This window comes from Hyaena hyaena, unplaced genomic scaffold, assembly GCF_003009895.1.
Source record: "Hyaena hyaena isolate Hyena2069 unplaced genomic scaffold, ASM300989v1 scaffold_637, whole genome shotgun sequence".
NCBI lineage: Eukaryota > Metazoa > Chordata > Mammalia > Carnivora > Hyaenidae > Hyaena > Hyaena hyaena.
In genome coordinates, this window is record NW_024081260.1 from 617,920 (window position 1) to 634,822 (window position 16,903).

At 49.6% G+C, this 16,903-nt stretch overlaps 1 protein-coding gene and 2 non-coding genes across 3 annotated transcripts in view; 2 read left to right on the forward strand and 1 right to left on the reverse strand.

Moving 5' to 3' along the window:
• Positions 1-7,185: 7,185 nt before the first annotated feature.
• Positions 7,186-7,257, reverse strand: TRNAA-AGC. Its single transcript has one exon. It is a non-coding gene; the product is annotated as a tRNA-Ala (tRNA).
• A 2,151-nt stretch (positions 7,258-9,408) lies between these two features.
• On the forward strand, positions 9,409-9,480 carry TRNAA-AGC. Its single transcript has one exon. It is a non-coding gene; the product is annotated as a tRNA-Ala (tRNA).
• A 5,365-nt stretch (positions 9,481-14,845) lies between these two features.
• Positions 14,846-16,903, forward strand: part of LOC120249060 (collagen alpha-1(I) chain-like) — a 14,718-nt gene continuing 12,660 nt past the window's right edge. The window contains exon 1 of the mRNA XM_039257546.1: positions 14,846-14,968. Within this exon, the coding sequence (XP_039113477.1) occupies positions 14,846-14,968 (123 nt within the window). The remainder of the gene's footprint in view (positions 14,969-16,903) is intronic.

The window sequence follows — 16,903 nt, forward strand, 5'->3', positions numbered from 1 at the left end:
GCCTGCCCCCTTCCGCGCCTGCCCCCCTCCCCGCCGGCCCCCCTCCCGGCCGGCCCCGGGCAGGCGGGGGGCAGGCGGGGGGCAGGCGCGGGGCAGGCGGGGGGCAGGCGCGGGGCAGGCGGGGGGCAGGCGGGGGGCAGGCGCGGGGCAGGCGCGGGGCAGGCGGGGGGCAGGCGCGGGGCAGGCGGGGGGCAGGCGCGGGGCAGGCGGGGGGCAGGCGAGGGCAGCGGAGCGAAGCGGGGTCCGAGCCAGGCCGGCGAAGCGCCCTCCCTGGGACTCCCGCCAGCGCTGCGGGGCGCCAGCTGTGGGGGCGGAGATTTGAAAGAACAAAATCAACAAGCGCGGGGAGACCTCTAGTGGTGCCCCCGGTAGTCAGGGAATTCGGGGCGGGGGGCTCGTGGACACCGCAGAGCAGGCAGGAGTGGCCCGTCGGGCAGGACAGGCGGGGCCCGCGCCCCGGGGTGCTGCGGGCTGGCTTGTGTCCAAAACCCCGGCGTAGGGCTGACTGATGTATTCCGGGCGGGTCTGCGTTTAAACACCGGAGAACGTTAAGCGTTTACTAGTGAAGCAAAGGAAACTGAAGCCCCCCATTTCCGACCCTCCCCCTTGAGTCTCTGGAAGGTTTACTGGAGACCGAGCGCGGCCGAATGTTTGCAGTCAGGTGACAGGTAAGGAGAAATCGATGATGTCACCTGACCTCCCACACTGGGGATCTGGGCCTTTCAGACCTTCAGTCCAGGGCTTTCGGGGTACCTTGGCTACACCTCTGCCTTCATGGATACTAAGAGTTTCCGTGTTCAGGGTAGCTCAGCAAGCACTGCCTCCTTGGAGAAATCCTTGCCTTGGCCTTGCTCAGCAGTTGGGGTCTCTACTCCGTCGTATTTGGTGATTGGTGTGGACTGCGCCCTCTGTGCACCAACGGAAAATGAGGGGACAATCAGTGGGCATGTTTCTGCGCCTCAGACTTCCCACAAGGGCAACTGAAAACACAAAAGGAAAGTTAACAAAAGCTGTGCCAGGGCCTGCCTGCCTTCTCTTTGGTCTTCCTTTTTCTCCCCGTGCCTTGGTGATCCGTGCGATGAACAAGGGGCATGAGCTTCTTCGTGGGGCGATGGCACCCCTTTTCCCCTCCTTTCCAGAGACCCCGAGTGAGCATGGTCTTTCCTTCTGCTCACTCCTTGTGCTGATGCTGCTTGGACCTGTACAGCTTGAAGGGGAAAGAGGAAAGCTGTGTGGAAGAAATCCAGGAACACACCCCGCCTCTCCTGTGTGGGACCCCGAGCTGGGCACCTGGATACACCCCACACTCCAGTAAATCCTCTACAACGGACGACTGCCCTGCTTCCTGGGTTGTCCTAGGATCACACAGCTGGGAGAACAAGGTTTATCAGATTTTTCACTAGTTCACAAAATCTTAGCCCAAATCTTTTTTGCGCCTCTGCTGTGAGAAGGATTTCTGAATGGTAGACCATAGATCCTGCCAGTCTCGCTTACTCCAAGGTCGGCTCGAACACCAGCTCCGATTCTTCTCCAAGGGGAGGAATATGCACTTCTGTCTCCAATTTCCTTTTCTTTCAACTTCTGTTGGGACTTCTAGGCAAGGAAGACCCTGTTAAAATTAAATACAAAATAGAGACCAGGCAAAATCTATAAGGAACTCACCAAACTCCACACACAAAAAACAAACAACCCAGTGAAGAAATGGGCAGAAGACATGAGCAGGCACTTCTCCAAAGAGGACATCCAGATGGCCACCAGACACATGAAACGATGCTCAGCATCCCTCCTCATCAGGGAAATACAAATCAAAACACACTGAGATACAACCTCACTCTGGTCACAGTGGCTCAAATGAGCAAATCAGAGAACTCAAGATGCTGGCGAGGATGTGGAGAAACGGGCACCCTCCTACACTGTTGGTGGGAATGTAAACTGGTGCAGCCCCTCTGGAAAACAGTGTGGAGGTTCCTCAGGAAACTAACAATAGAACTCCCCTAGGACCCAGCAATAGCACTGCTAGGAATTTACCCAAGGGATACAGAAATGCTGAGGCATAGGAGCACATGTACCCCAATGTTCATAGCAGCACTCTCCACAATAGCTAAAACATGGAAAGAGCCTAAGTGTCCATCAACAGATGAATGGATCAAGAAGATGTGGTTTATCTATACCATGGAATACTACATGGCAATGAGAAACAATGAAATCTGGCCATGTGTAGCAACATGGATGGACCTTGAGGGTGTTATGCTGAGCGAAATAAGTCAGGCAGAGAAGGACAAATATCATATGTTTGCACGTATAGGAGGATTAGGAGGAACTTAATGGAGGACCGTGGGGGAGAAGAAGGGGGGAAATGGTGGGGGAGAGGGAGAGAGGCAAACCATGAGAGACTCTTGAATACTGAGAACAAACTGAGGACTGATGGGGGTGGGGGGGAGGGGGTGATGGGCATGGAGGAGGGCACTTGTGGGGATGAGCACTGGGTGTTATATGGAAACCAATTTGACAATAAACTATTTGTAAAAAAAAGAAAATGCAAAAAACAAAAACAAAAAATAGAGACCAGGCTTAAAAATTGCCTGAGCAGACAGAACAATGTAAGCGATGTAAGTCAAACTAAATGCAACTTATCTCATGAACAGGAGTGAAACATGGGTCACTTGTAAATGCCTCTGACAATCCTGAAAGAAACAAGTCATCTTCTTAAAAATGGTATAAGGTAATCATTTTCAACCAATCCCCTCCCATGTGGAAATCGCCACTGTAATACCCAGTCGCTGTAAAAATTAAACAGCTTCCTCAGACCACGTGGGTGCCTCAGTGGGCTGAGTGTCTGACTTCAGCTTAGGTTATGGCCTCATGGTGGTGAGTTTGAGCCCCGCATTGGGCTTTCTGCTGGCAGCCCAGAGCCTGGAGCTGCTTCAGATTCTGTGTGTCTGTCTCTGATCTCTCCTGATTGTGCTCTGCCTCTCTTTCTCAAGAATAAATAACATTAAGAAAAACTAAAAGAACTGCCTCATTTTCACATTATGAGCCATCCTGTAATGCCAAGCCCTGAGCTTCATATCAGTTTTAAGTTTGAAAGCTCCCAGTTCATGCACTACTATGGTATTCACAGTAAACTCTTACTAAATACTATTTTATTGATTTGGTGGTTTTAATTTGGCTATTTCTGGTTTTTGATAACCAATCAGATACGGCAGAGGGATAGAGAGAAGATTAGCAGTGTGTCACCTCACGGAAATTACATCCAGGTGGGAGAGACGGCAGACGTGGAATAATAACCGTGGAGAGAGACGGAGCATGGTAAGGTGAGTGATATGAGCAGTGATCTCAAAATGTAGGCCACTGCGGGGGAGATAAGACAGAAGACAGAATTTATCACAAAACTTGGTCATAAGTGGAGAACAGTGTGCTTCCCAGTCACTGCTCTAGTGATCCGTGGTGTAGACCCAGTTAATGTATGCTTCAGCTCTAGCTCAGGAGACCTTGTACGAAGAAGAAGGAAGAGAAAAGGAAGAAAAAGCTACAATTTATCACAGAGCCTTGTTTGGACAGATTGTCGCCTAAATGAGGAAAGCACAAAGAGGTAATATGTGAGCTGGGACGCTAGGTGTTATAAAGCCTTTGCAAAAATCTAAGACCTTGAGAAACCTCCATAGGACTAAACAAGTCCTCAGCTTCGTCACATAGGACACATAGCCCTGAGTTTGTGTGACAGCCAATTCCCATAGGAGCTGTGGAGGAAGCCCTGAGACACCCTTGAGGAGAACCATCAGTGGTTTCCATGACTTTGAAGTCTCCATGGGTGATTCTGGTAATCAGCCAGTTTGGGAGCCACTAGCACCCAGAAATCGGATCGGGTTAATTTACTGGGAAAATGTCATCATCCAAAAGGAGATGAATCTACAGGTGGCCCACTGAATCTTCCTCCCCATCCTCTGAATAAAAAAAAAAAAAAAAAAAAAAAAAGTGCAATGTCCCCTTTCTCCTAGAGAAAGAGAAAGTGATGACGATGCTTGTCCCACAGGAAGATGTGACTTGTAGTCCAGAGCTGTCATGGCTACGACATTGCCTGGCTGCTCTTTCTGCTGTTGGAGAAATGGTGCGAGCCTGCAGGCTGGTGTGAGGCCCCCGCACGGAAGCCTCCGCTGCAGGGGCTCCGACAAGAAGCAAGGAGGCCAGCTTTGCTGAACCCCTGTCTGCCTCGTGCTGGGAGGGTGTCGGGTGCTCCATCCGGGCTTGAACATCTCAGGTATAAGTGGGAGAAAACTCAGTGTGGAAACCTGGGACAAAGAAAAAGTACAGGACAAAAGTCCACTTGTCTAGTTGTCCGTGACTTCCTTGCCAATGAGGTGATTTGGCTCAGCTGGTGAAGGTTTAGTCTTCTAATGCGAGATTTCGGGATTTTAGGCTCTGTTCAAACCAGTCTTTCCTTTAACCTATACATTTAGTCTTAGAAGAGGCTAATTGAAACCTGGCTTTCTCTTAGGAAACTCACTATGATGTTTACAGTGTGTTCACCTCTGTCCATACATCCTCCCCTTTTCTCAACTGGCTTCTAAAGTCAAGACTTTGAGGGGGGAAAGCCAGAATTGCAATAGAATGAGAAAAACATTGCTCTAAGGTAGGCAACCCGGTGATTTGTGTACTCTACCCTCTTTAGAGACTTACAGGGTTTAGATGGGCAAACAAAAGTGTGGATGTAGGCATGAAAATGGAAAGATGGATTTGAGAACCAGGAAAGATGTAGACAGACACAGGATTTGCAGCCATGTTGAATTTGGGGAGTGAGAAATTCACTTAAAAGACCTTTACATAGCTTGACCAGACTTACAGTAAAACCTTGGTTTGTGAGCATAATTCGTTCCAGAAACATGCTTGTAATCCAAATCACTTGTATATCAAAGCGAATTTTCCCATAAGAAATCATGGAAACTCAGATGAATTGTTCCACAACCCAAAAATATTCATATAAAAATGATTACAATACTTTAATATAATAGAAAATAATAAAGAAAAACAAATTGACCTACACTTATCTTTGAAAACCTTCATGGCTGGTATGAGGGAGACAGGAGAGAGGAGGGTTACTGTGTAGGACAACTTTCACTATCACTAACGGATGCTGACTACAGTGCAGTATTAACAAGCTCTTGTCATGCACTGTATTTAATGTAACCGGCAATAAGGCAGTAGAGGAAAGGGTCTAGATCTGCAGGCAGCCTGCCCAAGAATGAAGCAAAGCATTCCCAAGCTTACTCTTGTATGAAAAAGCAAAAGACTTGTCCATAGGTGCTTTGAAGTGACACCAGTTGTGGGCACCTTCCAATGTTCTGAAAAATAACTGATTTCTGCCAAACACCGTGGCCTGAGATGGAGCATCCAAGCCTGAGAGATGATTATCCACAATTCCGCAGAGGTAGAGAAAGAGGAACCATTGGTTTAGTTGTGATCACGTGACATTCAGCATCACGTACGCCTCGTATTGCAAGGCATCGTTCGTTTATCAGGTTAAACTTATTACAAACGTTTGCTCGTCTTGCGGAACACTCGCAGAACGAGTTACTCGCAATCCAAGGTTTTACTCTATACTGAGCTGTAAGTACAGAGGGATAAACAGGATTTCATGTACATTTTTGTTGTTTTGAGGTTAATTAGTTTTTGCATTAGAAGCAAGAAACAGAAAATTTCTGCCACCATTATGTGGCTTTAGGCTTTGTGTTAGCAATGAGAAACTTGGGCATGAATTAACAATGTAGCTTAATGGATAAAACATCTAATTCCAACTAGAAAATTAAGAGCTCACAATCGAAATTGGATCAATATGCCCTCATCTTATGATATCAGTAGATAATTTTGAGCCCTTCTTACTCCCTAGTCTCCAAGGGCCCTCCTGTTCATGGCCTCATAAAAATGTAAAACTTAGGGTAAGAGAGATCTAGAGTTCCTGACTCAGAGATTAGAGCCTTCTGAAACCTCTATAAATTGTTACTTAGATGTAATAGACTCTACAATGAAAAAGAAGTGTCACGCTTCCTGCCAGTAATGCCCACCTAAATCACTAATTCTGGTGACCAGACTCAGGGTAGAGATGTCTGATCCCAGCGATAAAGATTGCTATGAAGTTTGTATAGATTAAAACAGTAACAGCAAGGACTGACAGGGAGTCTAGAAGCAGCTGGTGTGTTCTCTTTCCATGGGCTTTTTTCTTTTTTCTCTCTCATTTCCTTTGTTTCCTTCTAGTAGTCGTGTCTGCTGAGGATTGGTCTTCACAGCTAACTGCCCCACCCCCAGTACATATTCCCTTTCCATCAACAAGCACTCCAGCTGGCCACGTGAGGCGCATCTTCACTGCTGAAAATTCAGGCACATTAGGAGTGTCCCCTATATCAGATTATTACAATTTTTGTTGACTTTTTAGTCATAGTGCATAAGGTTATTGAAAGGTACCCCCGGTAAACTCCTTGAGTTCTACACATATTCCTCTGTAACCCCCTTGTACAGTAACGCAATGTCCCTTCTCTCCAGTGCATCTGAAACAGCGGGGTTTGTGCAGTAGGTCCTGAGTGGTCAGCTTAGATCTGGGCGCACCTGCAGGTAACAGTGGCTTCCGGATGCTGGACGTCACACGGTGCCCCTCAGATGGAGGTGTAGCTCAGTGGTGGAGTGCGTGCTGAGCATGCGTGAGGCCCCGGGCTTGATCCCTAGCACCTCCGTGTGGCTTTCCTCTAGGTTCACTTCTAAACAAACTCCATGGGTCTGACTCCTTCAGCTTGGCTGCTTCTGCAGCACAGATGTCACTCCAGTAAAACAACAATGTTTTCTCCCCCTGCCTCCCGGCACAGTGTGGAGTGTGGGAGGGTAGAGAGGAGCAGGGGATAGAGGGGAAAGTGAAAGTGTTCTTCTTCTCTATGTATTTACAAGAGAACAATGAGACAGAGAAGAAACTTAGCAGAACTTGTCCCAGGATCCTTATTCTTTTTTATCTTTCCTTTGCTCTTTTTCTTTGCTTTTCACAGCTGATAATTTAATACTAAGTCATTTTAATTTTCAGGGGCTTGGCTCCTCCAAATTGACTGCTTCTACACACAGTGGTATCACTATCTGCCACACTAGGGAAAGAGCACGTGGCTATTGCCCGCGGAGTTCATTTAAAAGCGAACCCACAGGGAAGCCACATGGAGGTGCTGGGGATTGAACCCGGGACCTCGTGCATGCTAAGCACGCGCTCTACCACTGAGCTACACCCCCTCCTGGTGAGGTCCCGGGATGTCCACCTTGTGGGCCACTCTTATCTGCAGGTGCAAGCCTGAAGCTGACTGCTCAGGACCTGCTGCCCGGAATCCTGCTGTTTCGGCCGCACTGGAGAGGAGAGACGTTGCATTCCAACCTGCAACGTCCTTAACACAACTACCCTCGCAACCGTCGGACCCCCAAAGGACCGCTGGCGGCCGACTTCCTGAGCGACAGTTCCTACCCATCACCAAGGAGAGTTCCAGGATGGAACATTCTCCTCTTGGTTCTTCAATTTCCTTCCCTCCGATCTGCGGAGCTCTCAGAAAAAGGTGGTGCAGGGGGTATGCAAAAACCGGCACGTGTATAGGATCAAGCGCTTAAAAAAAAGGATAAAAGGAGTCTGGCGAGAGCAGCTCGGGAAATTCAGGTCCAGGTTGGGAGATGAGATGGAATAATTCCTTCACAATATTGGTGTGAAATGAGGAACAAAAATGCGTCATCAATTCTTTCCTAAATTGCCGTGACAAACACTTGTGTCTAGGGAGGTGGGGTCCTCTCTCTGTCTAGACGCTGCATCTCGTGCTGAGAGCCAGAAGGGCAGAAGACCGAACTAGAAAACACACGTCTGGGGACATAGAGCCTCTTTCAGAAAAAAAATGCTCTCAAGAGGAACTTGAAGGAAGGAAAGAAATGAACTTGTTCTTTATAAGCCCATTCTTAGCACAACATACCCAAACTCATAGTGAAGTTGTTCAAGCCCAAAGTGTAGGTGGGTCTTTGTTCTGAATCCAGTGCCACTTCTACCAAAACCACATGAGGATCCGTGATTCCACACATAGTATCACACACACCATTGTATGTGGTTCCACACGCAGTAATGCACACACCATTGTCAAGAAGATTTTCTCTTCTCTCTCTTACCAGTATAGACAGTTTTTCTTATTTATCCATTAGATTTTATACCTTTATTGTTCATTTTTTGTTTTAAGACTCAATGCTTCCAAGATTTCTCTAGTGGGCCTGTGTCCATTTGAGCCTACCATCATCTTTTGAGCACTTTCTTACATTCTGGCACAGAGAGATGGTCTAGGGTCCTCTCGTTATTTCCCTGCCCCAGCCCTGGAGTAACAGCAAATTCTTCCAGCAGGCTTGGTTCCTGCTAGTCAGGATCTGTATCAAGATAGAGCCAAATTGTGAAAAAAGCCCAAATGTCCATGGCCTGATGAATGGATAAAGACACACATAATGATGGTATATATACATATAACTAAGTCAGAGAAAGACAAATATTAAATGATTTCACTTGCGGAATTTAAGAAATACAAGACGAACATAGGGGAAAGGAAGGAAAAATAAGATACAACAGAGAGAGAGACAAACCATAGAGACTCTTAAAGATAGAAAACAAAGGGTTTTCCTTGAGGGTTACTGGAGGTGTGTTGGGTGGGGGATGGGCTAGATGGGGGATGGGCATGAAGGAGGGCACTCGTTGGAACGAGCACTGGGTGTTATATGTAAGCGATGAATCCCTGGGTTCTACTCCTGAAGCCAAAACTACACTGTATGTTAACTAACTTGAATTTAAATAAATAAATCTTTTTAAAAAAGAAATTAAGAGGGGTGCCTGGGGGGCTCAGTCGGTTAAGCGTCCAACTTCAGCTCAGGTCATGATTTCTCGGTTCGTGGGTTCGAGCCCGGCGTCGAGCCCCATGTCGGGCTCTGTGCTGACAGCTCAGTGCCTGGAGCTGCTTCAGATTCTGTGTCTCCCTCTCTCTCTGACCCTCCCCTGCTCACACGCTGTCTCTCTCTCAGAAATAAATAAAACATTTTTAAAGAAAAAAAGAAACTAAGCTAGGAGACCAGCACCCTCGTTGTCACTAGGGCAGCACTGTTTCTGTGACGGCCGGGGCTCCTCTTTGCTGTCTTCATGAAGCTTTGTGTGGCCGGAGGGTCCGGGGGCGCTGAGGAGCGTGGACTGGTCTCGGGAAGGGTGTCTTCCAGTCGAGCATCATCGCCTTGTTCCTCATGCAAGAGCCGCCGTCAAGGGCGTTCAGAAATAACGGGGTCGTCTGTGAGGACGCCTGCGCTCCAGCGGCAGGTCCCCCGGCGCCCCAGCAGGCAGACGCCTACCATGAAAATACTTCTGAAAACCCATGAAAGACACATGGGGGTGTAGCTCAGTGGTAGAGCGCGTGCTTAGCATGCACGAGGCCCCGGGTTCAATCCCCGGCACCTCCACTGTCCGGGCTTCCGGACCTCCTCGCGGAGGGGCAGTGTTTCCAGCTTGGAGAGCCAAAAATCCAGGTTTCCGTCTGCAGTTCCCCGTTGCGCTGGGAGGAGGCTGCTGCCTTAGGGAACGTCTAGCCGTTTTGGAACACAGGTGAAAGTTCCTGCTCATTCACCCAGCGTTTTTAAGCTCCCCCCGCCCTGAGCAGCCGGGCTGTGTTCTGGTCTCCACAGTCACCCAGCGGCGGGGAGAACAGGGGTCCAAGCGCAGGAACCTCCGGCCTGGAAGGGCAGCTGCTGCGTCAGGGACACCGCGCCCACCTGCCTTTCCTGCGCCTCAACATCAGCAGCCGAGTCAAGAGGGTTTTCCTACATCGGAGGGAAAGTGCACAATTAAAGGCCTGGAAAGTCTGAAAACGTCCACCTGCCTCGGTACTTTCCGGGAGGAAGGGTTCTGGTCTGCAGGGAAGAACGCGGGGCTGCCGGTGGTGGGAGGCAGCCTGGCCTCCGCCGTGCGGGCCCCGGTCACCGACCCGCGGGTGGGCGACAGCCCGGGGAGCGGCCAGTGCAGGCCGCCCGCCGCTGAAAGACGGAGAGAGACGCTCCCGGACGCCCGGCGGGGCTGCGACGGCGGGAGGCGCGCATGCGCGGCCGCGCGCGCCGCCCCGGCCCGCCCTGCTGGGCCCCAAACTACAACGAGGGGCCGCGGCGGGGACGTCCCCTCGCGCGGGTCCTGAGCCCAGGCTCGCGGACGGCGGCAGGCGTCGTGAGCGCTTCCCGGAGCATCGCCTTCTCCCCAGGTTTAGGGCAGTTGCTTTGTGCTTGTGGGACGACTGGACCTTTCTCCACAGGTTTAAATCCATGGTCCTGATAACACGGCGACTTTGATGAATCCACATGAATTCGACCACACAACCCAGTTTATAAAGTAAAATAGTCTTACTGAACCGTGAGATGGTGACCAGGGCCAAAGTCAGATGCTCAACTGACTGAGCTACCCAGGTCCCCCTAAAGTGTAAATCTTTTTAAAATAAACGCTTAAGTATAACAGGATACAAAAAGACAAAATTTATCAGGTTTTCACATGTTTTTGTGTTAGTTGACGAGTTAACCCTAAAATATCATGTGCCATAATAGGGTCCCACTACACGTGACTAGTGAAGGAAACCAAAACATGTCAGTGAAAATGTGCCACTTTTATATAAAAATTACTCTGAACAGAAGGCAGTTAAGAAGCAGACCACACAAGAAAATCTCTCTCTACCTTCTCCCCTTTCTGCCTAAAGTCAGGATCTAAAGTCTCTGTTTACAGGAGACTGAACTCGATAGCCACCAGACGAATCTGCAAACAGACCTTCCTCCGTTAGTTTCCTCCATGAATTTCCCTTCCAGCTCTGCCGCCCTTACAGCCTGAAAGTGCCTTCCTCGGCCCTGTCGTTTCCTGAACATTCCCTGCTCTTTGTAGAAGATGCTGAGAAGTTCCAAGCTGCTGCTTTCAGTTACTGTTCGTTTAGGCCAATCCCACAGGACATGCCCTGCAGGTGTTAATAAACTCTGTTCTTCTCTTGTTAATCTGCCCTCCGGTCAGAGCCCCAGCTGAGAACCTCGGATGGATGGAGGGAAAGTTTTGCCCCTCCCCCCTCCGTGCTGGTCTGCCGCCTTCTCCTCGCTCTATTCGCTGAGCAGGTGGATAGCCCCTGTGAGACCCACATACTGTTAAGTGAGCCAGGTCCTCCGGGCATTCACTGGGGGTCAAAGCCACCAAAAGATTCTGTAACATTTTTAAGTCCTTATTTCCATGTCTACACTCATTTCATGGAGAACCAGTAGCAAATAACGGAAGTCAGCAGAGACGGCAGTTTTCTGAACTTCTTGGATTATGAGACAGTGTAGCTCAGTGGTCGACTGCATTCCTGCCCGGCCCCTTCTGTCTCTCAAACTGCACTTGAACAAGCTTTTCTCCCTTTCCTCTCACTGCACTGATTTACTCACTTTGTCCTGTTCATATCAAAGTTAGAGTCATACCCTCCGAGGGTTGCATTGGCTCCTCTCCCATTTCAGCGCCATGGGCCTCATCATTACTCATGATGTCTGTCTTCCCAGGGGACATTTGATTGAACGAAACAAAAAAGAAAGATCTGGCGCGTGCAGGGTCTCCTGAACCAGAGAGGACAGACACGGCAGATTTACTTCAAACACAAGGCCTCGGTTCTGTTGGTCAGATCACAGAGGTGCGTGGGAGAGGAAGTACAGGAAGGGAAAGAACAAGTAAGAGATGAGATTCTCAGTCAATTATGTCTTAAAGGGCATTATTTTTTCAACTGTACCTGGGTCAATGCAGTAGCTGCAGGCCAAGGAGAACCTTCCCCGCCCTCCCTTCACCTTCTGCCTCCAGCTGGAAATTTCCTGTACAGTCACCAGAAGGGGTGAGCAACGGATCGTGACTCTTTCTAAGCAAGTAAATTGGGGTCCTTCACGAAGAAAACGAATCACTCAGTGCTTGCAAAGTTGAGAAAAGTGGGGGTGGGAGTTGGGGGGTTGGTGAACCCACAGTGGTCTGGTGTAACCAAAATAGGTCTCCCCTCCTTACCGGTTGTAGGAAAGGTACTGTCTTTGTCAGAAAGAATTCTCATCCCTCCACTTATGTTCACAACCTAACACACCACGTCCTCCTCCACCCGGCTCCTGACATGAATTCTTCGGAGCCCGCGTACGGAACTTGGGGGGTTCATGCCGTCAAGTTCTCCTTTGCATCCCTCACTAACCACTCTCCCGGTTGTTTTTAACTCTCTAAATAACATCGTGTTATTTATATAGAATAAACAGACATTCCGATCACAGAGGGAGCACTGGAAAAAAAACATTTAAAGGCTTTGGAGTCAGAATGAAGGTCGTCAATGCATAGACAAGAAGCAAAATGGTCCCTTGGCCATTAGCCATAAGAACAAAAGGACTCAGTCCCATCTCCTCTCTCTGATTGCTGCGACCACGAATCCCAACGAGACTGACTCAGTGCTATGTACTGGCCCAGAGCGTCCTCCATGTCCTGGCTGTCACCCTCAGCTCCCAGAAAATGTTCTCTTAGCCCGTACTGTAGCCAAGCACCTGGGAGGGCAGCCCGTCATCCTACCCGCAGGCTGCTTCCGAGTGACGGCAGACTCCAGACATCAGCCCACTGCCGTACTTCATTTGCTCTAAAATGGTTGCTTATCTCAGAAACAACAGGGGATTCAGTAAATTCGTGGATGGTGGTTTGGCCAGAGCATTGTGAGGGGTAAAGGCACATCTGTGCCACGTTAAGTTTCTATTCCAGTGACAACGTACACTGACCCTCTAATGCAAACTTGTAATGAACCTGACACCAGGTGAGGACTGGTGCGTCCGTGGAATGATAATGTGTGAAGGCTCAGGGTTCGTTTGTGATGCTGGGAGATTAGTCACGCAGAAGAGGCTTGAACCGGATCTGTTTTGCTGTATGAAACCCCGCATTGCTGAGCCCATAGTGACCCCCCAGCCCCTTGGACAAGGACAGTGGTGACCAGAATAGGAGAAGCTTACAGACCTCAGCAGAACAGGCCATCTTGTGCAGCTGCCCATTCAGGTCCCCCTGACGATGGTGCTCTTTGGAGAGATTCACCTGGGGAAACAAATACCCTTGGACTCTGCCCTTCTGGAGAAATCTGTCCATCTACGTCCTTCCCAGGCCTCTTTGCCACCACTTCCCCAATGATTTCCCTCCCAAGCCTCTCTGTAATCACCCAGCCAAACTGTGAGCTGCTCTCATTAATTAGTGCAGACTCTGCCTCACATCTGTCCTTGCAGAAAGAGCCAGCAGGTGCCCGGGGGAAGCAGTGCCCCCGGGGAAGATCTGCCGTCCCCACCAGCCCTCAGGCTCCCAGGAGCCTGCGGACCTTTGTGCAGTGAGAGAAACACCTGGAAGGCAGGCCCGGCTGTGGGGAGCGCCCCACGGGGCTGGGGGTGTGTGCTCAAAACATAGAGGAAATGTCCCCAGTGTAAGAGCCAAGGGAACATAAGCTGTTTTCTCACGCCGGTTGTCCACGGGTGTCGACCCTGCTCAGATGCTCTATTTCTTGTGAGGGACTGACTCTGTCCATGCCCAGTGCCAGGCTGCATGGACTAAAGACCTCCACTATGACTGGAAGCCCTGGTCCCCTGTAACTTGGTGACTTGTGCTCAAGAGCCCAAGGTCCCCTGGACTCAGTAGCGAGCTACAAACTATTTTATTAAAGAGGCAGGAGTTGCAGAGGATGCCACAGTTTTGCCCCCGAATCCCAAAGGTGTGTCCTGTGACTCACTTACAGAAGAGCATAGACTCCAAAGGCCATCTGCGTCTTCCACTGAGTGCTTAGAGGCCAGCAGTCACTGTGGCCTCCATACAGCAGGGACCTGCTGCAGACTTCCTTTGTTCTCGCTTCACACAAAATAGGTAGCTTTCCTAGACGCACAGAGGGGGCTGGTGGTTGCCGGAGGCGGGGTGGGGAGTGGGGGATGGGTGAAAGGAGCGATTCCCATGCACAGAACAAATAGTTCCTAGGGGTGTAAGGCGCAGGGACTGCGGTTGATAATACTTTACTGCATATTTGAAAGTTGCTAAGAAGTTACGTCTTCTCATCACAAGAAAAAAATGTGGTGACCGTGTACAACAGGAGACACCGTGCCGATCGTTTTGCAATGCGTGCAGATGCCCACCCATCATGTTGTCCCTCTGAAACTGATCGAATGTAATATGTCAATTGTACCTCAATTTTTTTTAAAGCTGTTTTTTTTTAAACATTTTTATTTATTTCTAGGAGAGAGAGAGAGAGAGACAGCGTGAGCAGGGGAGGGTCAGAGAGAGAGGGAGTCACAGACTGAAACAGGCTCCAGGCTCCGAGCTGGCAGTCAGCACAGAGCCTGACGCGGGGCTGGAACCCACGAACCGCGAGATCATGACCTAAGCGAAAGTCGGACGCTTAACCGACTAAGCCACCCAGGCGCCCCGTTTTAAAGCTAGTTTTAAAAACCCCAAATCTGGTAGTGTTTCAGGCTATGTGGTGAGTCAGAGTATGAGATACAAATGGCTCTGTATTGTCTCCAAAACGTAAAGAGGAGCACTGCACATTTTACCTCTTTTCTAGTTGGATGAGCCAGAAGCAGCAGCTTGTTGTCACCCCTGAAGGGCTATGAAGACATGCTCCATAGACAGCTTTGGAGGTGACAGGCTCCTGAGGTCTGTGGGCCGGGCTTCTCCCTGCGGCTTGCACGCCATTACCAGGGAGTCTAAACCCCTGCTACTTGTAGATCAAGGACTCAAAACCAGGTCCAAGTAGTGTGTTATTATCAATATAACGGACCGGCGTGATTGATATCCTGCACAATGGAGAAGCGATCGGTGGCCCACGACTCTAGTATCGAAGGCTGGGAACGCTCTGCGCTCCTAGGCAAGAGTGGAAATCTTTCGCTGGCCCCGCCACGCGGAGGCAAACTGGGCCTGACGGCGGTATTACGTTGCTAGGGCTGCTGGAGCAAAGGCCATGGATTCAGCGGCTTCAACAACTGAAACGTATTTCCTCTCATTCTGGAGGTGACACGTCCCACATCAGCATGTCAGCAGGTTGGGTTTCTCCCGACGCCTCTATCCTTGAAGCAGCCTTCTCGCCGCGTCCTCGCCTTCCTCCTCGGTGTGCACGGTGTCTGCGTCTTCATCTCTTCTTGTAAGGACAGGGTCCTTACCTACGTCGTTCTGGATTAGCGCCCACCCTTATGACCTATCTTTCCTTAATTATCTCTAAATACAGTCACAGTCTGAGGTTGGGACTCAGAGGGTTGGGGCTTCCACATAGAATTTTGGAGAGACAGAATTCGGCCCAGAACAGTGGTTAGTTTCCAACGACGCAAAGAATGAAATATTTTCTACAGCAGTAGCTGCAGATCAGGTACGAGTGGCTGGGATATTTGCTCCAGGAAGGAAATCCTAGCTGGATGGAAGCCACTACTTCATTAAACTCATATGTATGCTGCCATTTCTCACAATGATTCTGTTTTCTGCACGGACCGAATAGGCGAGCTGAATGCAGATGTGCTACAAATCACCGCTCTCTACGACTTTCAAATCCTTGCTGGTGGTTTTTCTGTTTAGAATTCTCTCAGGACTGCAATATCCCTTGCTATTATTTCAGCAGGTGGAGAGAACTCTGATGGTTCCCAACTGTCCTTTCCCAACTTAATATCTCACATGTCAGGAATCCAATCCAGATCTCCTGGAGCCAAGAGGAGACTGGCCCCACTTGAACAGGAAACTGGGAACACAGCTAAAAATATATATGGAGGGGCGCCTGGCTGGCTTAGCCGGTTAAGCCTCTGACTTTCGCTCAGGTCATGATCCCGCGGTTCGTGGGTTCGAGCCCCGCGTCGCGCTCTGTGCTGACTGCCAGCTCAGAGCCTGGAGCCTGTTTCAGTCTGTGACTCCCTCTCTCTCTGATCCTCCCCTGCTCACATTGCCCCCCCCCTCTCTCTCCTAGAAATAAATTTTAAAAAAATGTATACGGTAAGCATTTCTTTTCTAGTCTTCCCCCGAAGAAAGTCTGAACAGACTCTGAATTGACATTAAGTACTGCAGCGCAAAATGTCACTGCGGTCTATGGCCAGAGGGGGCGGGGCTTATAGACGTCATGTGATCAGTAGACTCGGGTCTATTTTCCTGCAGGCCTATTTGGATCCCTGAATCCGCGCATAGTGTTTCCAGACGCAGCAGGCCTAGCGGGAGACGACAGTCACAGCCCCTCCTGTATGCCATCAACACACCCGAGTCCAGAAGTCATTTTAACTGTAGTATCTATCGCTGTCCTTCCTGGTCTTCGGGGAGTAGCCACTCCACAGATTTTTAGGAAGGATGCTGTTTTCTCCTCACCAGCACATTCCTCAAGGACTAGGTGAACACAGTCCTCTAGACCAGAAGTCGGCAAACTTTTTGTGTAAATGCCCAAAAAGTAGATATTTTAGAATTTGCAGGTCACGTGGCAAAATCAAGGCTATAGATACTTATATAACGTAGAGAAAAAATTTCCACTTTAAAAAATGACATTAAAGTATTGTAACATTTGAGTACCATTATTATTACTACTAACAAAGAATGGAATTTTATCTTGAGGAAAACATTTTACTTAATTGGAGTTCAAAGTTAGTGCTCCTGATCATAGAAAATTCTCAGCCTTCTTGGAGATCATGAAAGAACGAAAAGAAGAGAAAAATGAGAGGCCTCAGAAGCTGAGGGGGGCGGAGGGAGGGGAGGGGAGGGGAGGGGCGCGGAGGCGAGGCGAGGGGAGGGGAGCAGAGGCGAGCGGAGGGGAGCAGAGAAAAAGGGAGCGGAGGGGAGGGGAGGGAAGGCGAGAGGTGCGAAGGGGAGCCGAGGGGAGCGGAGGGGAGAGGAGGGGAG